This window comes from Procambarus clarkii, unplaced genomic scaffold (assembly GCF_040958095.1).
Source record: "Procambarus clarkii isolate CNS0578487 unplaced genomic scaffold, FALCON_Pclarkii_2.0 HiC_scaffold_434, whole genome shotgun sequence".
In the NCBI taxonomy this organism is placed as follows: Eukaryota; Metazoa; Arthropoda; class Malacostraca; order Decapoda; family Cambaridae; genus Procambarus; species Procambarus clarkii.
This window is the reverse complement of record NW_027189467.1, coordinates 146,143-170,967: the sequence shown is the minus strand read 5'-3', so window position 1 is coordinate 170,967 and position 24,825 is coordinate 146,143. Positions and strand designations below refer to the sequence as shown.

General features: G+C 47.3%; 2 protein-coding genes across 2 annotated transcripts; one reads left to right on the top strand and one right to left on the bottom strand.

Moving 5' to 3' along the window:
* Window positions 1–5,348: 5,348 nt before the first annotated feature.
* LOC138361510 (protein SGT1 homolog) lies at window positions 5,349–13,701 on the top strand. Its single transcript, XM_069320808.1, has 2 exons — window positions 5,349–5,537; window positions 13,405–13,701. Exons 1-2 carry the CDS (start codon window positions 5,349–5,351, stop codon window positions 13,699–13,701), a joined length of 486 nt encoding a protein of 161 aa, XP_069176909.1.
* A 3,720-nt stretch (window positions 13,702–17,421) lies between these two features.
* On the bottom strand, window positions 17,422–24,160 carry LOC138361511 (calcium-binding and coiled-coil domain-containing protein 2-like). Its single transcript, XM_069320809.1, has 2 exons — window positions 24,083–24,160; window positions 17,422–17,742 (listed from the first exon to the last, which is right to left on the bottom strand). The coding sequence occupies exons 1-2, from the start codon at window positions 24,158–24,160 to the stop codon at window positions 17,422–17,424; spliced, it is 399 nt and encodes a 132-aa protein (XP_069176910.1).
* Window positions 24,161–24,825: the final 665 nt, after the last annotated feature.

The following is a 24,825-nucleotide window of genomic DNA, read 5'->3' as shown; positions in this document are numbered from 1 at the left end:
TGTTTGTGCAGGTATTAGTTGTTGGTAGTAGTGGCTGATGGTTGTTGTTGGTGGTATTTGTGGTTGTTGGTAGTGGTTGCTTGTTGATGTCTCTGGTTGTTGGGTGTTTGTGGTAATGGTTGTTGGGTGTTTGTGGTAATGGTTGTTGGGTGTTGGTGGTAATGGTTGGTGACGAGTTATAGGCAGCTTCAAATAGCCCAGAAACATCGAAACATGCCCTGAAAACATGTGTGTGTGTGTGTGTGTGTGTGTGTGTGTGTGTGTGTGTGTGTGTGTGTGTTGAGGAGAGGCAATAGCAATGTTATTGATGCTTTGACCTCTCTACCACTATCCATATGCCTCTGTGCTCGTGGACCACTTGGCGCTCCACTTCCGTCCTCATCTGTCCACATCCTTCTTCATTTCTGCTCAGCACAGTTCCATTCACCTTCCGACTCTTAATTTTAGCGGGCTTGACTCTACTCAGGTCCGCTCTCTTCACATGATTCTTCTTCGGCTGGGCCATCTTCACTTTTGACCTCACCGAGACTTCATTTTCCTGGGCTGGACCTTCATCAAACAGCCATGCTATATCTACATCGATATCGTCCACCGGTTTAATCGACACTGTCTCATCTTCTCCAGCGTCTTCCTTGTCGGCCACCTCTGCCTTCCTCACTACCGAGACAGGGTACTCAATGGCTTGGCGGTCTCCTGACTCATCTCCTCGGATGTCAGTCAGGTTCACACTCTCAGGTGTCCCACCCGTGCCGTGGCCTTCTGGGCACTCCTCTGGCACAGTCTCCGCTATGATTCCTGGTAACACCTTTGTCCCACACAAGTCATTCCCCAGGATCACTTGGACTCCTGGAACAGGTATGTTGGGGCATACTCCCAACATCACCTCTGCCGACACATATTCCGACCTTAGCTGGACAGTACATACAGGCATGTCACTCTCAGACAATAACCCGTATACTTTCATCTTACTCCTGCCAGCTAACCGTCGATCGTTCCCAATCAGGCTTCTCGTAATCAAGCTCTGATTAGCTCCGGTATCCCTTAAGATACCAACTTCTACCTCAGGCTGGCCTCCTATACTGATCCAACCTTTACTCATGAACGGCCTATACCTCTCGTTCACTAAGTTCACCTTCTGTGGTTTGTCTTGGAACACATTAGTATATTTACCTCGGGGGTCACACATGGCCAGGGTCACAACTCTCTTGCCCTGCCGACAGTCTCGCATCACGTGACCCAATCCGTTACAATTGTAACACCTCACCTGGGAAAAGTCTCTTCTATATGTACCAAAGCGGCTCTGACTTTGTCCACTCACATGAGAGTTACTCGAGCCAGCCATATTACCTGCACTCTGTGGGGCTTTACTAGACTCTTGATTTCCTGGATCACGATTAGTTTCTCGTTTAGCTCCTCCATCCTCACTTTCAGACGAAGTGCGCGACCTACTCTTCTGAGTTTTAGAGTACTCACGTTTATCTGCCCATTTATCAAAATTCTTCTCACCCCAGACTCCTCTGGGTCTTTCATAATTTCTTCCTCCCCAGACTCCACTGGACTGCAATTGCTGCATCTCGCCTCACTTCTCACTCTGTTCTCCCTCAAGCTCTTGTATGCTTCAGTAATCATATCCGCCCTATCTGCGGCATCTTTCACGTCCTTTATCCCTGCTTCTTGGATCTTGAACTTTGTTTCGGGATGCATCATCTCCAAGAACTTCTCCATGACCATCAGTTGCTTCAGGTCAGCGTAGGATCCAACTCCAGCAGCCTCAACCCACTTCTGGAATCGTCATTCCAGATCCCTTGCCGTCTCGGCAAACGTACTTGCTCCAACTTTCACCATCTCTCTGAAGCGCTTCCTATAAGCTTCTGGGGTTAACTGAAACGAGCGCAATATGCTGCTCTTTACCGTGGCATAATCCTGGCACTCTTCCAGTGACAATTGGGTGTATGCCTCCCTGGCTGCACCGATCAATCTTAACTGGACCAGCTGGGCCCATTCCTCCTGTGGCCACTCCTTGATACTGGCCACCTTTTCAAAGTGCTCGAAAAAGCTCTCTGCCTCTTCAGGAACAAACAAGGGAATGTCCTTCTCCCTAACCCTAACATCTGGTGAGTGTGATACCTTGGTGGTGCTCTCTGGCAACCCATGTTCAATCCTTTGTTCAGCCAAGGTTCTATTCGCTTCTCTCTGCATTTGTTTTGTTCTCTCTTTTTCTTTTTCAACCTGGGCTTTTTCTTTTTCTTTCTCCTGTTCCAACTCCAGTTCTCTTACTCTGGTTTTCTCTTTTTCTACTTCCAGTCTGGTTTTCTCTTTTTCTACTTCCAGTCTGGTTTTCTCTTTTTCCTTCTCGGCTTCATTTTTCATCTGGAGTTCCAATTTCATCTTCTCCAGCTGGAACTGTCTCTCCTTGTCCTCACGCTGCATCTGGAGCTCTAACTGGAATATCTCCAAACTCCTATTTCGGCTACTTCTGCTACTGCGGCTACTCTTGCTGCTCCTACTCGATCCCTGGGATCTCACTTCATCCTGCCCATCATCCTCCTTTCCACTTTCAGCTCCTTTTTGGGCTCCTTGTTCTGCCGCTTCACTTTTGGCTCTTAACTGCCTCAGGATCTCATCCTTCATCCCAGCTACTTTAGATACTTTCAACCTAATGCCACATTTTTCTGCTATTTGTTTTAATTGATCCCTCGTGCAACCTTCCAAGTCCTCAGGCTTGCCTGACTCCACAAATGCTTGCACCTTATCCATCTTGTCCTGTGAGTCTTCCCAAGAGAGAGAATATACACCTGCGGTCACACAGTTTATCTATTTCAACAAGGGGTGTTACTAATCCACTCTTGGACAGGGTGTGGTGTGTGTCAGTTCACTCTCCCGGACAGGCCCCCAATTTGTTATATTTTGTGTGTTGGTGGTGTGTCGTTGTGTTGTTGATCCTTCTTTACAGACAACCCAACCCACAACTCGGTAGAGTGCTTATACCTCACTAGGAGATCACACTAGGCGCTTCTGGCTCTTGGAGAGGGGCTCAACGTCACACGTTTAGGAGATGCGGCTCCAACACTTAACCTCGTTGTCACGTGCACACACCCACTCGAGCCGCTGTGACTCCCCACTCTCTCCTTATGTGATATGATCTCCTCAATCCCCTTTGACTTACTAGTTTTCCGTCCTACCCTGTCCACAGCGGTGGTTCTTGGTTCTTTCTCTCTCTCTCTTCCTTACTATTTCCTGGGAAGCCTCACTAGGACAAGGGCAAACACCAGCAAATTGGAATACATTTACTGGACAAAGCACATACACAATACATACATACATATAATAATAATGAATCCTATACTCTATACTATTACAATCAGGTTGCACTCCAACATCATCAGAACTCTATCATCAGCTTATCAAGTGGTATCCTATCTCCTGGTTCACCACCTGATACTATCAACCTCCTCAAGTAGATCAAGTCTACATATATAATATATATATATATATATATATATATATATATATATATATATATATATATATATATATATATATATATATATATATATATATATATATATATATATATAAACGTGTACAAGGAAAATCAGCATGTGAATGCAATAACATATATCAGTATAAATGTTCCTTGATACACAACAATGATCAATCGATCACCCTATCAGTCCTAGAACACATACATCTGTAGATAATCCAGCCTACGATTGTAACTCTAAACTTCAGTATAAAACACTCCTTGACATAAGAATGCAAACAATCAATTACCTCTCACTGCGTCTTGCACGATAATGACAACCAAACACTCGATTACCTCTCTACAAGTAATCATTTAGAACTTTCCTTCCACCTCTGGAAGTTCACTACCCTGATCTCTTCAGGTTCTTCCGGGCTTAACTACCAGGATCCTCTGCAGCTCCTCCAGGCTGCTACCATTAAGTTTTCCTTGAGCAATTACGGTGCTTCACCCTTCTGCTAGGTTCCTCCACAGCTCTCTTGGCTGCTACACCATGAAGTTCCCTCGAGCAACTATGGTGCTTCATCACCTCTACAGAAGCACGTGACACTCCTCTTCACTGCTTCTCTTCACACCTCGAGGTCCTCTGCTCCACTACCTTGGAGTCACATCAACTACTCCCTCTGTGCTGGCTTCGAAGTTCTCAGCAACTTCTTCCCCAAAGACAAACCTGCAACCCATCGACACTCCAATAAAAATGTTTCCATTAAAACACAAAAACAAAAATAACCACACAACATGTTTGCTTCCTACATCCATCTGCTCTCTACATACTGTGTGAGTGGACTCCCCCGTTTTGGGGCGGGTCCATGCTCCACCTCGCCCGGCGGTCCTCACTCACTCAGGGAGGGGTCCTCTGCTACCAGGAGCTGGGCTCTGGCAGTCGACGGGAGAGGGCGCGCTGCTCGTCCCTCCAGCTGTCTCTCTCATCTCCGTCCTCTCATTTAGGCTTCCTGCCTTACCAAAACATGTCTAACTTATAAATAAACATTGCTACTGTCGCTGGGCACACGACCAACTACAAGCAATCACTATGAACTGGCTTAAATCGTGCTTACCACAGATTGTCTAGTCGAGGGCGCTATCCCTCTGATGGCGTCTGATCAGGGCGCTCCACACAGCCCACGAAAATGTCTCTGGGCACCTTAATAAACTCTCCTCGCTGTCCAGGACTTGAGACCACAACGTTCTCAGCTCAATTCCACAGCTGGCACGTCTGCACACTTCTCTTGGAGATATATCACTAGGGGTTCCTTTCTGACGGGAGCTCAACGGAGCGTGGCTTTCCCCCTGCGATGTCTGGCCTCAAGTGAGATCAAAGCCCTCCAGAAGCGAGCCTCACGCCTCCAGCAAAATATCCACATCTCCTATCCAGTCATTTATTTATTTTCTTATTTACTGCCCATAATCTTAAATTGTTCATTGAATCCAACAAACTATTTTACATCTGTGTTATCGCCTCTATATTTCCTATACTTTCTAGTTAGGTCAGGCTTGTTGAATAACTCTCAAGGGGGAGACTCGTTTCTCCTGTAGGCTGAGATCATAACACAGGATACTAATACAGTGTGGCCAGTGAATTCAGTGGTACTGTTGTCCAACCAGCTAAGGGACTGAAACGGTGAAATTAGTACCTACTAACTTGTCTATGCTGTCGTGTATGCTCGATGATATCGAGATGGAGGAGGACAAAGTAAAGAAATTTATTGACACAAGGGACGAGAGAATTTTGGAAGAGTGTACCAAGGCCCAGCTCCAACAAGTGGCAAACCACTTTGGGATCAGGTTGAGGACGACTAAGGTTGCGGAGCGAAGGATAGAGATCATGGCACAGCTCACAGCTCGAGAGGAGGTGACGGGAGAGGAGCCGTCTCAAGGAGAGCCCTCCCAAGAAGAGCCTTCGCAAGGTGAACCGTCCCGACTAGAGCCACCCCAAGCGCCTACCAGTGTGGAGAGAATTCACAGTGAACATGGGAGCAGTGGAAAGTCCAGCTGTAGTAGTGGGAACCGACCTGTGAGATTTATATTATTTAATTTATATGAATATATATAGAATTTATATTTACGTTAATTTATATACTTCGATAGCAATTTGTATAATGATAAGTGGACTGTATTTCTACAATAATCTCATAATCTCACAAATCGATCCTCTACACATTAGGGGGGGTTTATATTAATTGAATATATATGCAGCCAATCAAACTACAGTAATAGACTACATACATTGAAGAGGTTCCTTATCTTATAGTACAGCAGGTTAGTCCACCAGGTATAACTAGGGTGTAGACACCAAATTATCCTCTTTGAGGTAGCTTCCATCACCCAGTAACTGGTGCACAAAATCTTGCTTCCTCGTCTTGACCTGTCAAAAGTGCGCTAGCTGTAAAGCCAGAATCCTATATATGACAAGTATTTCAGAGAAAACACTGTACTTGGAATAATAAAGACCTGGCTTAATTACCTTTAGTTTGAGGCTATATCGTGCTCTAACCGGCAAACCCTACCCAATGACATTAATGGCCACTATTGATAGATAATGGGTTTCGGAAAGAACACTTAACTTGATTTGATGACAGCGTGTTGAAAATGGTACACCTTTGGTTTCCATAACACTACGTCCAAGTAAATTTAACAGGAGCCGAATTTGCTCCCTGTGAGCCTCTGGTCTAGTATCAACAAAGGCTGCCCTCCTTCCTCACCCTGACGCCTGGCTTACATTGTCCACATGACAGAAAGTGATTGAAGGGTCACATTTACTCTACTTTAATATTGATAATTAAGTTAATTTATATGAGATGTTTTATGATGGTAAAGTCCAAAGACTAATGTATTTAAGAATAATTCCCAGCAGAATAGCTGGTGAATTATAATAGTATGTGGTGATGATATCCCGTTTTCTTTAGACGGTAATTCCACTACAAGTTACGTTTCTATAGGTTACTTGTTGGTAATACAGCAGCAATTATTATCTGTCTGATTATTAAATGGTGTCGGATTTTCCGACAGTAGTAAGAGGAGCCTGCAACCGGAAATAATGAAGATGCAACTGGAAGCCCAGCTGCGGCGAGAGGAAAGAGAAGCGCAAATGCAGCGAGGAGAGAGACAACTGCGACTGGAGGAGATAAAGGCAAAGAAAGAAGTCGAATTCCGTCGCATTGAGTGTGGTCTGCCCTCACTACTTGCACGGCGGGATGACCTCAAGGTAATGGAACGTGACTTACCTACGTTCGAACCACAAGAAGCTGAGGCATTCTTCAAACACTTTGAACGAATAGCAACTCGGAAGGAGTGGCCAGAAGATGATTGGGCTGCTCTGTCCAGGGCAGGTTGACCGGCGAGGCCCAGGAAGCCTATAACATGCTGGACCTAGAGGAGTGTACTAGTTATGACGCAATTAAGAATGCGGTGCTCCACTCATTCCGGCTGACTCCGGAGATGTACCGGAAGCGGTTCAGAGAGTGTACAAGAGCGTCGGGGAAGTCTTATGCCGAGACCGCCAGGGATATGGAACGGAAATTCCTACGTTGGTTGAAGGCGGAGGAAGCGGAGCCGGCGGATGAGATCAAACGACTGATAGTGATGGAGAAGTTTATGTCAGTGCTCCATCCTGAGTTGCGAGTAAGGGTGAGAGAAGCAGGTATTAAGGACCTGAAGGCTGCAGCGGACCGAGCCGACATGCTGAAGGAGGCACTACATCTCAGGAGGGAGGGGCCGCCCAGACACTCGCCTTACCCCAGGTCGGGAGGGAACTTTAGGAGTTCAGGAAGAGCGAGGACGGGTGGGGACTCTCCCAAGGGTAGTGTGCCCAATGAAGTAACCCAGTTCAAGAGCTCAAGGGACGCGGTGAGGAAGCCCCAAGCTATGAGCAGTGGACCTAGCTCAGGAGCAAGTGCTGCAGCCCCGGACACGACGACAGGGAGTCCAAGGAGGACCCAGCGAACGTCTGCAAGTGGTACCGCCAGGGGGACTGGCGAGTGGCCGCCCAGGGGAGCCAGCCGATGCTTTAACTGTGGTGTGAGGGGACATTATGCCCGCGAGTGTGAGGAGCACCAAAGGAATATGGGACTAATGTTGGAAGAGGAGAGAGTGTTTGTTCACACCCCACATTATGGTGGACCCAACGTGAATGGTTGGGAATTGAAGTTGGCTGAACATCCCTTCGTTTTCGGGGCCAACGTGAAGTTTGGAAAGTCAGACCCAGTGGAGGTGGCCGTTCTTCGAGATACGGGTGCTGACATAAGTATGGTAACCAGGAGTATTCTCCCCAAGGAATTTAATGATTCACCTGTGGGAGTGGTGAGGATACGCAGTGTGGGGGAGGAATACAGGTTGCCACTTCACGAAGTACAGCTGATTGCCGACTGCGGAGTCGAGAATGCTATAGTAGTTGTAGCCCCTAAATTACCCCTAGAGCATGTACAGATGGTGCTGGGTAATGACCTCGGAGGAGGCAGGATACAACCCGATTGGGTCAGGAGTGCCTATGTTGCAAGCTGCGGTACAACCCTGCCAGGTGAGGTATCGGTCGTTCCAGATGGTAGTGAGGAAGCCGACTTCGTCAGGGGAAACGTCGCCAAAGACGACGACAACGAGGGCGAGAGTGCAGAGAGGTCGTCGCAGGTCGTGGAAAACCCCGACGAGGACCTCCGACTAAGCCTGATGATGCGTGTGGAGGAGTGGCGAGGAGCAGCTGTACAAACGCCTGGGGCGGTGAAGAGGCTGCAGACCGCACTCCCTCCACACAGAAACGTGAATAAAGTAAGCTCAGTGGATGAGCGAACGGCAGTGAGGGGCAGAGTGGAGGAGCCACGACGCAGTGCACCCTATGCCGGCCAGATGAATAGTGGGAGGTGCAAGATGAACCACCGTGATGAGGCGAGCCACAGGGAGGTGGATGAGCCCAACCACGAACCGAAGAAGACGTCTGCAGGGAAGAGAATCGCATGGAGGAGTGAAAATGTTCGTCGGGAACGAAGGAGCGAATGGTATAGGAAAGGCAATACGAAAAAAGCAGGAAATAGGTACACCCAGGGTAGGCGCCAGCCTAACCAGAGGGGCATTGAGCCATCGCAAAAGCCTAGTGTGGAAGAGAGGAAGCTGCTAGATGGAGTACAGGAGACAAGTGCCACTGTGAGGAGGCAACGCACCTATGGGAGAAGAGGAACCGAGAATAGAGAAGATTGGCGAAGAAGAGATCATAAGAGGAAACATGGAGTACCTGTAGGATGCAGTGGAAGTGCAAGACTATCTCAGAGTGCACGACGCGGTGGAGGCGCTGCATGCACTGAATCTTACAGTGGTAACGAGCCGTTAGAGTACACTCGTAGCCATGGAGAGAGGATTTCTTGTAGGTGTTCAGGGAACACCCATCACACCCGGTCCTATGCGAGATGGAGATATAATGAGGCAAGTGACTGGCAAGGTGGTACGAGCCACGTCACCAACTGGAGGAGTGACACTTCAGGAACGGAGGGAGCAAGAGTATAGGTTGCCCTCTTGAGTGCTGCTCTTCCGATATGACTCTTATTTTAAGGGGAGGGGTAAGATACAGTACCTAGAGAGCCCGGGGTAGTAGAGAGCGCGCATAGATGGCTTAGGAAGCATACTGTAGAGCTAGGGTATCCAGAGGGTACAAAAGTAGCAGGGGTTGTAGGTACCATAGGATGTAGGGAGCCTTTGTGATCATTGGGAACACAAGGTGTTAAGATCCTGGACCACCATTAGTAACGCTACTATGATTGTGTGTGGTGATTTAGGTGTGGCTGTGTGTGTGGGGGGGGGGTGTTTGTGTGGGTGTGTGTGTGTGTGTTTTACTGCAATAACAACAATCTTATGTTGCTAATATTGACTGTGGTGTTTAATAGGGGTTCTAGTATTGACTGGTGTCATCAGTGGTGCTTTCGTTGGTTAGTATTAACAGTGAGCCTAGTATTGATCGTGGTGTTAACAGTAGTGATTGACAGCCCTAGATTGTGTGCTTCGTTTCCTTTATGTTGCATTTCTCGGATGAGATTCATATTATCTCTGTGCTTCCTGGGTAACAATGTCTGGAGCGAAGTTTTAGCGTCGGTACGAATGATGACATCTTGTAAATTATTCTCAATTTTTTAGAAAAAAAGAAAATTAATTCTTCTTCTGATGTTAAAGTTGGTGGAGAGGTCAAAGCATCAATTACATTGCTATTGCCTCTCCTTAGATCACACACAAACACACTCACACACACACACACACACACACACACACACACACACACACACACACACACACACACACACACACACACACACACACACACACACACACACACACACACACACACACACACACACACACTAAATCATGGAGAGATAAATTGGGAATCAAGGAATCCCCATGGAGGTTACGAAACGTGGGGAGCAAAATTAGTAGATGTTATAGACAGGAATTTCCTAACACAACTTGTGAAGGAAGACACAAGGGGAAAGAGGAGATGCACCGAGCCTATTAGACCTGATTTTCACCCAGAACGTAGAAAATATCGAGAATTTAGAGCATGAAATACCTCTAGGGGCCAGTGACCATTGTGTCCTAGTCTTTGACTACATGACGGAATTCAAACTTATGACCATGGGACAAGAGATCTGGGAAAGGAGAGGTGACTACAGGAAAGGGGACTATAAGAGGATAAGGGACTATCTGGGTGAAGTGCAGTGGGAGGAAGAAATTAGAGGAAAAACAGTCCAAGATATGATGGACCTAGTCATACAGAAATGCCAGGAGGCCGAAGAGAGATTTATACCAACAGTAAAGGGAAAAAATAAGAAGGAATATAATAACCCATGGTTTAATAGACAGTGTTAGGAAGAAAAAATGGCCAGCAGGCGGGAGTGGAGGAAGTACAGAAGACAAAGGACAGAGGACAACAGGATCAGATACATCAGAGCTAGGAACACACACACACACACACACACCTGGCGTTCCGCGAGCGCTATGTCATGGGTTCTCGTATCCTGGCCGGGGAGGATTTACTGGGCGCAATTCCTTAACTGTAGCCTCTGTTTAACGCAACAGTAAAATGTGTACTTGGATGAAAAAACGATTCTTCGCGGCAGGGGATCGTATTCCAGGGACCAGCCCGAAACGCTACGCGTACTAGTGGCTGTACAAGAATGTAACAACTCTTGTATATATATATCTCAAGAACGATTACATTAACATAAGACGAACATCGGAAAGGGACTATGAGAACGATATTCCAATCAAAGCGAAAAAACAACCTAAGTTACTACACAGTCATATAAGAAGAAAAATGTCGGTGAACGACCAAGTGACAAGACTAAGGAAGACAGAGGGGGCATATACTGAAAGTGACAAGGAAATCTGCGAGGCACTGAATGCCAGTTTCCATGGAGTGTTCACTACCGAGCCTGAGCAGCTCCCATTGTTGGAAGGGGTTACCCTAGATGAAAGACTATCAGATATAGAGGTGACAGCAGAGGAGGTAATGAAACAGTTGACAACTCTAGATGCAACTAAAGCAGTTGGACCAGACAAAGTATCACCGTGGATACTAAAAGAAGCAGCGCAGGCCCTCAGCGTGCCTCTGGCAATGATCTTTAATGAGTCACTTATGTCGGGAGAATTGCCCAGTTGCTGGAAGAAGGCAAATGTCGTGCCGATCTTCAAGAAAGGTGATAGGGAGGAGGCACTTAACTATAGACCTGTATCACTGACAAAAATCCCCTGTAAAATACTGGAAAGAATAATTAGGCTACGACTGGTTGCACACCTGGAGAACATTAGGTTTGTGAACAAACATCAACATGGGTTCTGGACAGGGAAATCGTGCCTAACAAACCTTCTGCAATTCTATGATAAAATAACAAGGATAAGACAGGACAGAGATGGTTGGGCAGACTGCATATTTCTGGACTGCCAAAAGCCTTTGATACAGTACCGCACATGAGACTGCTGTTCAAGCTCGAGAGGCAGGCGGGGTTGGGGGGAAAAGTCCTAGCATGGATAAGGAACTTCCTAACAGGAAGGAGCCAAAGAGTTACGGTAAGGGGCGAGAAGTCAGACTGGCGAACAGTAACAAGTGGAGTACCACAAGGATCGGTGCTGGGACCAATTTTATTTCTAGTATATGTTAACGACATGTTTACAGGTGTAGAGTCCTACATGTCGATGTTTGCGGATGACGCAAAGTTGATGAGAAGAGTTGTGACAGATGAGGATTGCCGGATCCTCCAATAGGACCTGAACAGGTTGCAGAGATGGTCAGAGAAATGGCTACTGGAATTCAACACGAGCAAATGTAAAGTTATGGAAATGAGACTAGGAGATAGGAAACCAAAGGGACAGTACACAATTAAGGGGAACAGCCTACCCGTGACGACGCGCGAAAGAGACCTGGGGGTAGACGTAACACCTAATCTATCTCCTGAGGCACATATAAATAGGATAACGACAGCAGCGTACTCTCTCTACACTGGCAAAAGTTAGAACATCATTCAGAAACCTAAGTAAGGAGGCATTAAGGGCGCTTTACACTGCCTACGTAAGGCCAGTCTTAGAGTATGCCGCCTCATCATGGAGTCCCCATGATGAGGCGGTAGTAACGCTACTATGATTGTGTGTGGTGATTTAGGTGTGGCTGTGTGTGGGGGGGAGGGGAGTGTTTGTGTGTGTGTGGGGGGGGGGGGGGGGAGGGGAGTGTTTGTGTGTGTGTGTGGGGGGGGGAGGGGAGTGTGTGTGTGTGTGTGTACTCACCTAATTGTGCTTGCGGGGGTTGAGCTTTGGCTCTTTGGTCCCGCCTCTCAACCGTCAATCAACTGGTGTACAGATTCCTGAGCCTACTGGGCTCTATCATATCTACATTTGAAACTGTGTATGGAGTCAGCCTCTACCACATCACATCCTAGTGCATTCCATTTACTAACTATACTGACACTGCAAAAGTTCTTTCTAATGTCTCTGTGGCTCATTTGGGTACCCAGTTTCCACCTGTGTCCCCTTCGCGTCCCTTCAGTGTTGTATAGTTCATCCTTGTTTACCCGGTCGATTCCCCTGAGGATTTTGTAGGTTGTGATCATGTCCCCCCTCTGTCTTCCAGTGTCGTAAGGTGCATTTCCCGCAGCCTTTCCTCATAACTCATGCCTCTTAGTTCTGGGACTAGTCTAGTAGCATACCTTTGGACTTTTTCCAGCTTCGTCTTGTGCTTGACAAGGTACGGGCTCCATGCTGGGGCCGCATACTCCAGGATTGGTCTTACATATGTGGTGTACAAAATTCTGAATGATTCCTTGTGTGTGTTTCACTGCAATGACAACAATCTAATGTTGCTAGTATTGACTGTGGTGTTTAATAGGGGTGGTAGTATTGACTGGTGTCATCAGTGGTGCTTTCGTTGGTTAGTATTAACAGTGAGCCTAGTATTGATCGTGGTGTTAACAGTAGTGATTGACAGCCCTAGATTGTATGCTTTGTTTCCTTTATGTTGCATTTCTCTGATGAGTTTCATATTATCTCTGTGCTTAATGGATAACAATGTCTGGAGTTTTAGCGTCGGTACGAATGATGACATCTTGTAAATTATTCTCAATTTTTTAGAAAAAAAGAAAATTCTTCTTCCGATGTTCAAGTTGGTGGAGAGGTCAAAGCATCAATAACATTGCTATTGCCTCTCCTCAGATCACACACACACACACACGCACACACACACACACACACACACACACACACACACACACACACACACACACACACAACACACACACACACACACACACACACACACACACACACACACACACACACACACACACACACACACACACACACACACACACACACACATGTTTTCAGGGCATGTTTCGATGTTTCTGGGCTATTTGAAGCTGCCTATAACTCATCACCAACCATTACCACCAACACCCAACAACCATTACCACAAACACCCAACAACCAGAGACATCAACAAGCAACCACTACCAACAACCACAAATACCACCAACAACAACCATCAGCCACTACTACCAACAACTAATACCTGCACAAACAACCTCCATCAATCACCACCATCAACAACAACCAAACAACCACAACCACCAACAATCACAACCACCAACAACCACAACCACGAAGAAACACAATTAACAACAACCACTGACACCAACAACCGCAATTACCAATAACAACCACTACTACCAACAACAACCTCTACCACCAACAATCACAACCACCATCAATCACTACCACCAATATCCACCAACAACCACTACCACCAGCAAACACTACCACTAACAACCAGTACCACCAACAACCAGTACCACCAAAAACCTCTACTACCAACAACCACTACCATCAACCAACAACCACCACCAACCACCACCAACAACAACAACCACCACCAACAACAAACACCACCAACAACCACCACCACCAACAACAACCACCACCACCTACAACCACTACCAACAACCACTACCATAAACCAACAACCACCAACAATCATTACTCCAAGAATCATTACCACTAACAACCAATGCCTGGACAAACAACAACTACTACCACAAACATCCAACAGCCACAGACATCAATCAACAAACAATAACAACAATCACAAATACCACCAACAACACCAACCATCAAACACTACTCTCAACAACAACCAAACAACAACAGCCACCAACAACCACAACCATCAACAACCACAACCATCAACAACCACATCCACCAACAATCACAATTGCCAACAACCACTAACACCAACAACCACTAACACCAACAATCACTAACACCAACAACCATCACTAACACCCTTCACCAATCCCTACACCAACAATCACTACCACCAACAACCAACTACCACCAACAACCACTACCACCAACAACCACTACCACCAACAACCACTACCACCAACAACCACTACCACCAACAACCACTACCACCAACAATCATCAATAACAACGACCACTACCACCAACAACTACTACCACCAACAATCATCAACAACAATCATCAACAACAACGACCACTACCACCAACGACCACTACCACCAACAATCACTAACACCAACACCCATCACCAACACCCTTCACCAATCCCTACACCAAAAATCACTACCACCAACAACCACTACCACCAACAACTACTACCACCAACAATCATCAACAATAACGACCACTACCACCAACAATCATCAACAACAACGACCACTACCACCAACGACCACTACCACCAACAACAACCACTACCACCAACAACCACTACCACCAACAATCATCAACAACAACGACCACTACCAACAACGACCACTACCACCAACGACCACTACCACCAACAACAACCACTACCACCAACAACCACTACCACCAACAATCATCAACAACAACGACCACTACCACCAACGACCACTACCACCAACAACAACCACTACCACCAACAACCACTACCACCAACAATCATCAACAACAACGACCACTACCACCAACAACAACCACTGTCATCAACAACAACGACCACTACCAACAACGACCACTACCACCAACGACCACTACCACCAACAACAACCACTACCACCAACAATCATCAACAACAACGACCACTACCACCAACAACAACCACTGTCATCAACAACAACGACCACTACCAACAACGACCACTACCAACAACGACCACTACCACCAACGACTACTACCACCAACAACAACGACCACTACCAACAACGACCACTACCACCAATGACCACTACCGCCAACAACCACTACCACCAACGACCACTACCACCAGCAACAACCACTACCAGCAACGACCACTACCACCACCAACAACCACTACCACCAACGACCACTACCACCAACGACCACTACCACCACCAACGACCACTACTACCAACGACCACTACCACCAACGACCACTACCACCAACAACAACCACTACCACCAACAACCACTACCACCACCAACAACAACCACTACCAACAACGACCACTACCACCAACTACTACCACCAACAATCATCAACAACAACGACCACTACCAACAACGACCACTACCACCAATGACCACTTCCACCAACAACCACTACCACCAAAAACCACTACCACCAACAACAACCACTACCAGCAACGACCACTACCACCAACGACCACTACCACCACCAACAACCACTACCACCAACGACCACTACCACCAACGACCACTACCACCACCAACGACCACTACCACCAACGACCACTGCCACCAATGACCACTACCACCACCAACAACCACTACCACCAACGACCACTACCACCAACGACCACTACCACCAACGACCACTACCACCAACGACCACTACCACCAAAGACCACTACCACCAAGGACCACTACCACCACCAACGACCACTACCACCAACGACCACTACCACCACCAACGACCACTACCACCACCAACGACCACTACCACCACCAACGACCACTACCACCAACGACCACTACCACCACCAACGACCACTACCACCAACGACCACTACCACCAACGACCGCTACCACCAACAACCACTACCACCAACGACCACTACCACCAACGACCACTACCACCAACAACCACTACCACCAACAACCACTACCACCAACGACCACTACCACCACCAACGACCACTACCACCACCAACGACCACTACCACCAACGACCACTACCACCACCAACGACCACTACCACCAACGACCACTACCACCACCAACAACCACTATCACCAACGACCACTACCACCAACAACCACTACCACCAACGACCACTACCACCAACGACCACTACCACCACCAACAACCACTACGACCAACGACCACTACCACCACCAACGACCACTACCACCAACGACCACTACCACCAACAACCACTACCACCAACAACCACTACCACCAATAGTGGTAGTGGTAGTCTGAACCGCAGACCCGCAGACGATGGGTGGTGGTGAACCCGCAGACCCGCAGACGATGGGTGGTGGTGAACCCGCAGACGATGGGTGGTGGTGAACCCGCAGACGATGGGTGGTGGTGAACCCGCAGACCCGCAGACGATGGGTGGTGGCGAACCCGCAGACGATGGGTGGTGGTGAACCCGCAGACCCGCAGACGATGGGTGGTGGTGAACCCGCAGACGATGGGTGGTGGTGAACCCGCAGACCCACGAACACAGGGAGGGGACTTGTCAGGGAAAAGCACCAAGCCGTCATTCACACATTGCACTTATATTGTCCCTATTATAGTACTTGGAGGGGATCACGATCAGGATTAGGGATGGAGGCCTGGTCGACGACCGGGCCGCGGGGACGCTAAGCCCCGGAAACACCTCAAGGTAACCTCAAGGGACGGGGGAAAGGAATGGTGCTCCCCAGCGGTCTAGGACGCTCGGGGATTGAACTTTGGCCTGCATAAAGCGAGACCGTCACCCTTCACGATGGGTCGGTTTTTATTCCTGTTTACATTTTGTTTTGAATTGTTTTAATTTTTTCTGGCGTTCCGCAACGAGTTTTTCAATATCATTAATTGCTGTCAATACATTTTCTTCAAGTCCCATAACTTCGATTGGGCCTTATTCCCCTCGTCCAGGAACGGTGATTTTTACGTGGTGTTTTTCGGTGAGTTTGTTTATTGTATCACCCTTGGGGCCAAGGATCACTTTCCTGTGTTCCTCTCCGACTTCTATGGTCTTTTAAATGGTCTTTTTCTGATGTTACGCCACGAGTTCTTCAATATCATTAATTGCTGACAGTACATTTTCCTCAAGTCCAATAACTTCAATTGGGCCTTATTCCCCTCGTGCAGGAACGTTGATGTGGACTTGGTGTTTTTCGGTGAGTTTGTTTATTGTATCACCCTTGGGCCCAAGGATCACTTTCCTGTATTTTCCTCCGACTTCTATGGTCTTTTAAATGCCCTTCGCTGCCATTTCCTCTCTGGCTTTAGCTGCCTCCTCCCGTTTGGCCTTTCTCTCCTCCCGTTTGGCCTTTTCCTCCTCCCGTTTGGCCTTTCTCTCCTCCCGTTTGGCCTTTTCCTCCTCCCGTTTGGCCTTTTCCTCCTCCCGTTTGGCCTTTTCCTCCTCCCGTTTGGCCTTTTCCTCCTCCCGTTTGGCCTTTTCCTCCTCCCGTTGGGCCAACAGCTTTTTATGGTCCTCAATAATTAAATTAATTTTACTAATGGCCTTTTCAACATTTGTCTTATATCCTTCAACAATTGTGTCTCTGAGGCACTATTCTTTTGTCGGTATTATTATCTTGACCTAAAATGTCTTTTATATATCCGAACGGGTTTTACCTTTCGGGCCTATTATAACCGACCGGAAGTCGGGCGGGATAAATAATAACCGAGAAATTTTCCTATCATCTTCACTTCGTCCATGGGCCGAGTTTGTCTTGACGGGGTTACAATTTTCGGCTTTGTGTTCTCCTCCGGGAGTGTTACCGGAGCTTATGGGCTCTGATCCTTCTTCCGTTGGTGTTGTCGATCCCGTTTTGGGTTTTAGGGCATCACCGGTATTACGGCGTTTGTTTTCTACTGTCACCTAACCATTGCCAGGTGAATTATTGGCCTTAACAGCCACAGAATTTTTATCTTGTTTGGCGTTTCTTGACGGTTGGAGGGGGTTGATGTCCTTTGACGGTTGGAGGGGGTTGGCGGCTTGCACGCCGCGGACATTGAGGTTTTCGGTTGGCCTAATCTGTTTTGTGGCAGGAATCTCACTTCCTCCACGATCAATCAAGTCATTTTTATTTTATGGTGTCCCATTTTTCTCATCTGCCATTGCAGTGCGAGAAATTCTAGCCCGACTTGCTGCTATTTTTGGAGTCTTCAAGAGGCAACTGTTTCTCTCACGAGCCTTTTTGTTGTAGTATTAAAGAAGTGTTACCATAGATATCAAAATCATTATGATATGAACCCCGAGGCTTACAAAGCCTGTTTTTTGTGGGTCGGGTCTCACACCCATAATTACCAAATGGGCTTTTAGCTGGTCAATGTATTGCCTCATATTCATTGTAGTTGTGTCTCTACGAAGGCTAAATTACGCCAAGAAGCTGTTGGCTTCATCCACCCAGCCTGGAGCAGATGGCAGCGGCGTTTCATGCCTTGAAACGCCTCGAATCCGCTCCATTAAAAGATACGTCAGTGGGGAGGCTTCTGCCCGTGTTTGTTCGTGTCTCAAAATTTACTATTTTAACACCCTCCCATAATTGATGTTGTCTTATCGTATGGCGAAGAAGATAATGATTCCGAAGACAATAATGCACAAAACAGTTTTGAGTAGTTGAGGCATCTTTAGATGAGGCATCTTCAGATGGCTAGAATATTGAAAACAGTCTCCGACCGTGTACTTGTAACATTAGAAGACAGGATGAGGGATATATAGTAAGCTTAGAAGAAATCTACTAAGGTAGAATATTCCTAGGATTTGTACGTGATGTGGATACGTCCTGTGATAAGACACAGTAACTAGAGAGCCCGGGGTAGTAGAGAGCGTGCGTAGATGGCTTAGGAAGCATACTGTAGAGCTGGGGTATCCAGAGGGTACAAAAGTAGCAGGGGTTGTAGGTACCACAGGATGTAGGGAGTCTTTGTGATCATTGGGAACACAAGGTGTTAAGATCCTGGACCACCATTAGTAACGTTACTATGATTGTGTGTGGTGATTTAGGTGTGGCTGTGTGTGTGGGGGGGGGAGTGTTTGTGTGTGTGTGTGTGTGTGTGTGTGTGTGTGTGTGTGTGTGTGTGTGTATGTGTGTGTGTGTGTGTGAGTGTGTGTGTGTGTGTGTGTGTATGTGTGTGTGTGTGTGTGTGTGTGTGTGTGTGTGTGTGTTTCACTGCAATGACAACAATCTAATGTTGCTAGTATTGACTGTGGTGTTTAATAAGGGTGGTAGTATTGACTGGTGTCATCAGTGGTGCTGTCGTTGGTTAGTATTAACAGTGAGCCTAGTATTGATCGTGGTGTTAACAGTAGTGATTGACAGCCCTAGATTGTGTGCTTCGTTTCCTTTATGTTGCATTTCTCGGATGAGATTCATATTATCTTTGTGCTTAATGGATAACAATGTCTGGTAGTGGTAGTGGAGAGTGGTTGTTGGTGGTGGTAGTGGTTGTTTGTGGTGGTAGTGGTCGTTGGTGGTTGTTGTTGGTGGTAGTGGTTGTAGGTGGTAGTGGTCGTTGGTGGTAGTGGTCGTTGGTGGTAGTGGTCGTTGGTGGTTGTGGTCGTTGGTGGTAGTGGTTGTTGTTGGTGGTAGTAGTCGTTGCTGGTAGTGGTTGTTGGTGGTGGTAGTGATCGTTGCTGGTAGTGGTTGTTGGTGGTGGTAGTGGTTGTTGGTGGTAGTGGTTGTTGGTGGTAGTGGTCGTTGGTGGTAGTGGTTGTTGGAGGTAGTGGTTGTTAGTGGTGGTGGTAGTGGTCGTTGCTTGTAGTGGTTGTTGGTGGTGGTAGTGATCGTTGGTGGTGGTAGTGATCGTTAGTGGTGGTAGTGGTCGTTGGTGGTCGTGGTCGTTGGTGGTAGTGGTCGTTGGTGGTCGTGGTCGTTGGTGGTAGTGGTTGTTGGTGGTATTGATCGTTGGTGGTAGTGGTCGTTAGTGTTAGTGGTTGTTGGTGGTAGTGGTCGTTGGTGGTAGTGGTCGTTGGTGGTAGTGGTCGTTGGTTGTAGTGATCGTTGGTGGTAGTGGTTGTTGGTGGTAGTGGTTGTTGGTGGTAGTGGTTGTTGGTGGTGGTAGTGGTCGTTGCTTGTAGTGGTTGTTGGTGGTGACGGTGGAAGTGGTCGTTGGTGGTAGTGGTCGTTGGTGGTAGTGGTTGTTGGTGGTGGTAGTGGTCGTTCTTGGTAGTGGTTGTTGGTGGTGGTAGTAGTCGTTGGTGGTAGTGATCGTTGGTGGTCGTGGTCGTTGGTGGTAGTGGTTGTTTTGGTGGTAGTGGTCGTTGGTGGTAGTGGTTGTTGGTGGTAGTGGTCGTTGGAGGTAGTGGTTGTTGGTGGTAGTGATCGTTGGTGGTAGTGGTCGTTAGTGGTAGTGGTCGTTGGTGGAAGTGGTCGTTGGTGGTAGTGGTCGTTGGTGGTAGTGGTCGTTGGTGATAGTGGTTGTTGTTGTTGATGATTGTTGGTGGTAGTAGTTGTTGGTGGTAGTGGTTGTTGTTGGTGGTAGTGATCGTTGGTTGTAGTGGTCGTTGGTGGTAGTGGTCGTTGGTGGTAGTGATCGTTGGTGGTAGAGATCGTTGGTGGTATTGGTCGTTGATGGTAGTGGTCGTTGGTGGTAGTGATCGTTGGGGGTAGTGGTCGTTGGTGGTAGTGGTCGTTGGTGGTAGTGGTCGTTGGTGGTAGTGGTCGTTGGTGGTAGTGATCGTTGGGGGTAGTGGTCGTTGGTGGTAGTGGTCGTTGGTGGTAGTGATCGTTGGTGGTAGTGATCGTTGGGGGTAGTGGTCGTTGGTGGTAGTGGTCGTTCGTGGTAGTGGTCGTTGGTGGTAGTGGTTGTTGGTGGTAGTGATCGTTTGTGGTAGTGGTCATTGGTGGTAGTGGTTGTTGGTGGTAGTGGTTGTTGGTGGTAGTGATCGTTTGTGGTAGTGGTCATTGGTGGTGGTGGTCATTGGTGGTAGTGGTCGTTGGTGGTAGTGGTCATTGCTGGTAGTCGTTGTTGTTGGTGGTAGTGGTCGTTGGTGGTAGTGGTCGTTGGTGGTAGTGGTTGTTGGTGGTAGTGGTCGTTTTTGGTAGTGGTCGTTGTTGTTGATGATTGTTGGTGGTAGTGGTTGTTGTTGGTGGTAGTGGTCGTTGTTGGTAGTGGTCGTTGTTGTTGATGATTGTTGGTGGTAGTGGTTGTTGGTGGTGGTAGTAGTCGTTGGTGGTAGTCGTCGTTGGTGGTAGTGGTCGTTGTTGTTGATGATTGTTGGCGGTAGTAGTTGTTGGTGGTAGTGGTTGTTGTTGGTGGTAGTGGTCGTTGTTGGTAGTGGTCGTTGTTGTTGATGATTGTTGGCGGTAGTGGATGTTGTTGGTGGTTGTGGTCGTTGTTGTTGATGATTGTTGGTGGTAGTGGTTGTTGTTGGTGGTAGTGGTCGTTGGTGGTAGTGGTCGTTGTTGTTGATGATTGTTTGTGGTAGTAATTGTTGGTGGTTGTGGTTGTTGTTGGTAGTCGTTGTTGTTGATCATTGTTCGTGGTAGTGGTTGTTGGTGGTAGTGATTGTTGGTGGTAGTGATTGTTGGTGGTTGTGATTGTTGGTGTAGGGATTAGTGAAGGTTGTTGGTGATGGTTGTTGGTGTTAGTGGTTGTTGGCAATTGTGATTGTTTGTGGTTGTGGTTGTTGATGGATGTTTGGTTGTTGTTGAGAGTAGTGTTTGATGATTGGTGTTGTTGGTTGTATTTGTGATTGTTGTTATTGTTTGTTGATTGATGTCTGTGGCTGTTGGATGTTTGTGGTAGTAGTTGTTGTTTGTCCAGGCATTGGTTGTTAGTGGTAGTGGTTGTTAGTTTTAATGATTGTTGGTGGTTGTTGGTTGATGGTAGTGATTGTTGGTGGTGGTAGTGGTCGTTGGTGGTAGTGGTCGTTGGTGGTCGTGGTCGTTGGTGGTAGTGGTCGTTGGTGGTAGTTGTTGTTTGTGGTGGTAGTGGTCGTTGGTGGTAGTGGTCGTTGGTGGTAGTGGTCGTTGGTGGTAGCGATCGTTGTTGGTAGTGGTTGTTGGTGGTAGTGGTCGTTGGTGATAGTGGTTGTTGTTGTTGATTGTTGGTGGTAGTGGTTGTTGGTGGTAGTGGTCGTTGCTGGTAGTGGTGGTTTTTGGTGGTAGTGATTGTTGGTGGTAGTGGTCGTTGGTGGTAGTGGTCGTTGGTGGTAGTGATCGTTGGTGGTAGTGGTCGTTGGTGGTAGTGGTCGTTGGTGGTAGTGGTCGTTGGTGGTAGTGGTTGTTGGTGGTAGTGATCGTTGGTGGTAGTGGTTGTTGGTGGTGGTAGTGGTTGTTGGTGGTGGTAGTGGTCGTTGCTGGTAGTCGTTGTTGTTGGTGTTAGTGGTCGTTGGTTGTAGTGGTCGTTGGTGGTAGTGGTCGTTGGTGCTAGTGGTTGTTGGTGGTAGTGGTCGTTTTTGGTAGTGGTCGTTGTTGTTGATGATTGTTGGTGGTAGTAGTTGTTGGTGGTAGTAGTTGTTGGTGGTAGTGGTTGTTGTTGGTGGTAGTGGTTGTTGTTGGTGGTAGTGGTCATTGTTGTTGATGATTGTTGGTGGTAGTGGTTGTTGTTGGTGGTAGTGGTCGTTGTTGGGAGTGGTCGTTGTTGTTGATGATTGTTGGTGGTAGTGGTTGTTGTTGGTGGTAGTGGTCGTTGTTGTTGGTGGAAGTGGTTGTTGGTGGTAGTGGTTGTTGTTGGTGGTAGTGGTCGTTGTTGTTGGTGGAAGTGGTTGTTGGTGGTAGTGATTGTTGGTGTAGGGATTGGTGAAGGTTGTTTGTGATGGTTGTTGGTGTTAGTGGTTGCTGGTGTTAGTGGTTGTTGGCAATTGTGATTGTTGGTGGTTGTGGTTGTTGATAGTTGTGGTTGTTGATGGTTGTGGTTGTTGATGGTTGTGGTTGTTGATGGTTGTGGTTGTTGGTGGCTGTTGTTGTTTGGTTGTTGTTGAGAGTAGTGTTTGATGGTTGGTGTTGTTGGTGGTATTTGTGATTGTTGTTATTGTTTGTTGATTGATGTCTGTGGCTGTTGGATGTTTGTGGTAGTAGTTGTTGTTTGTCCATTCATTGGTTGTTAGTGGTAGTGGTTGTTAGTGGTACTGATTGATGGTGGTTGTTGGTTGATGGTAGTGGTTGTTGGCGGTGGTGGTTGTTGTTGGTGGTTGTTGGTGGTGGTTGTTGGTGGTGGGTGTTGGTTGATGGTAGGGTTTGTTGGTGGTAGTGATTTTTGGTGGTACTGGTTGTTGGTGGTACTGGTTGTTAGTGGTAGTGTTTGCTGGTGGTAGTGGTTGTTGGTGGATATTAGTTGTAGTGATTGATGGTGGTTGTGATTGTTGGTGGTAGAGGTTGTTGTTGGTAGTTGTGGTTGTTGGTTGTTGTTGGTAATTGTGGTTGTTGGTGGCAGTGATTGTTGTTAATTGTGTTTCTTCGTGGTTGTGGTTATTGGTGGTTGTGATTGTTGTTGATTGTGGTTGTTTGGTTGTTGTTGATGGTTGTGATTGATGGAGGTTGTTTGTGCAGGTATTAGTTGTTGGTAGTAGTGGCTGATGGTTGTTGTTGGTGGTATTTGTGGTTGTTGGTAGTGGTTGCTTGTTGATGTCTCTGGTTGTTGGGTGTTTGTGGTAATGGTTGTTGGGTGTTTGTGGTAATGGTTGTTGGGTGTTGGTGGTAATGGTTGGTGACGAGTTATAGGCAGCTTCAAATAGCCCAGAAACATCGAAACATGCCCTGAAAACATGTGTGTGTGTGTGTGTGTGTGTGTGTGTGTGTGTGTGTGTGTGTGTTGAGGAGAGGCAATAGCAATGTTATTGATGCTTTGACCTCTCTACCACTATCCATATGCCTCTGTGCTCGTGGACCACTTGGCGCTCCACTTCCGTCCTCAGTCTGTCCACATCATTCTTCATTTCTGCTCAGCACAGTTCCATTCACCTTCCGACTCTTAATTTTAGCGGGCTTGACTCTACTCAGGTCCGCTCTCTTCACATGATTCTTCTTCGGCTGGGCCATCTTCACTTTTGACCTCACCGAGACTTCATTTTCCTGGGCTGGACCTTCATCAAACAGCCATGCTATATCTACATCGATATCTTCCACCGGTTTAATCGACACTGTCTCATCTTCTCCAGCGTCTTCCTTGTCGGCCACCTCTGCCTTCCTCACTACCGAGACAGGGTACTCAATGGCTTGGCGGTCTCCTGACTCATCTCCTCGGATGTCAGTCAGATTCACACTCTCAGGTGTCCCACCCGTGCCGTGGCCTTCTGGGCACTCCTCTGGCACAGTCTCCGCTATGATTCCTGGTAACACCTTTGTCCCACACAAGTCATTCCCCAGGATCACTTGGACTCCTGGAACAGGTATGTTGGGGCATACTCCCAACATCACCTCTGCCGACACATATTCCGACCTTAGCTGGACAGTACATACAGGCATGTCACTCTCAGACAATAACCCGTATACTTTCATCTTACTCCTGCCAGCTAACCGTCGATCGTTCCCAATCAGGCTTCTCGTAATCAAGCTCTGATTAGCTCCGGTATCCCTTAAGATACCAACTTCTACCTCAGGCTGGCCTCCTATACTGATCCAACCTTTACTCATGAACGGCCTATACCTCTCGTTCACTAAGTTCACCTTCTGTGGTTTGTCTTGGAACACATTAGTATATTTAC

What these genes read in the sequence shown, in the direction of transcription:
- LOC138361510 (XM_069320808.1), top strand. Translation starts at nt 5,349, where the DNA reads ATGGCACAGCTCACAGCTCGAGAGGAGGTGACGGGAGAGGAGCCGTCT. An exon ending in GTAGTAGTGGGAACCGACCT is followed by an intron (nt 5,538 to 13,404) that starts GTGAGATTTATA and finishes GGCTATTTGAAG; the next exon opens with CTGCCTATAACTCATCACCA.
- LOC138361511 (XM_069320809.1), bottom strand. Translation starts at nt 24,160, where the DNA reads ATGGCCCAGCCGAAGAAGAATCATGTGAAGAGAGCGGACCTGAGTAGA. An exon ending in CTAAAATTAAGAGTCGGAAG is followed by an intron (nt 17,743 to 24,082) that starts GTGAATGGAACT and finishes ACAAAAGAATAG; the next exon opens with TGCCTCAGAGACACAATTGT.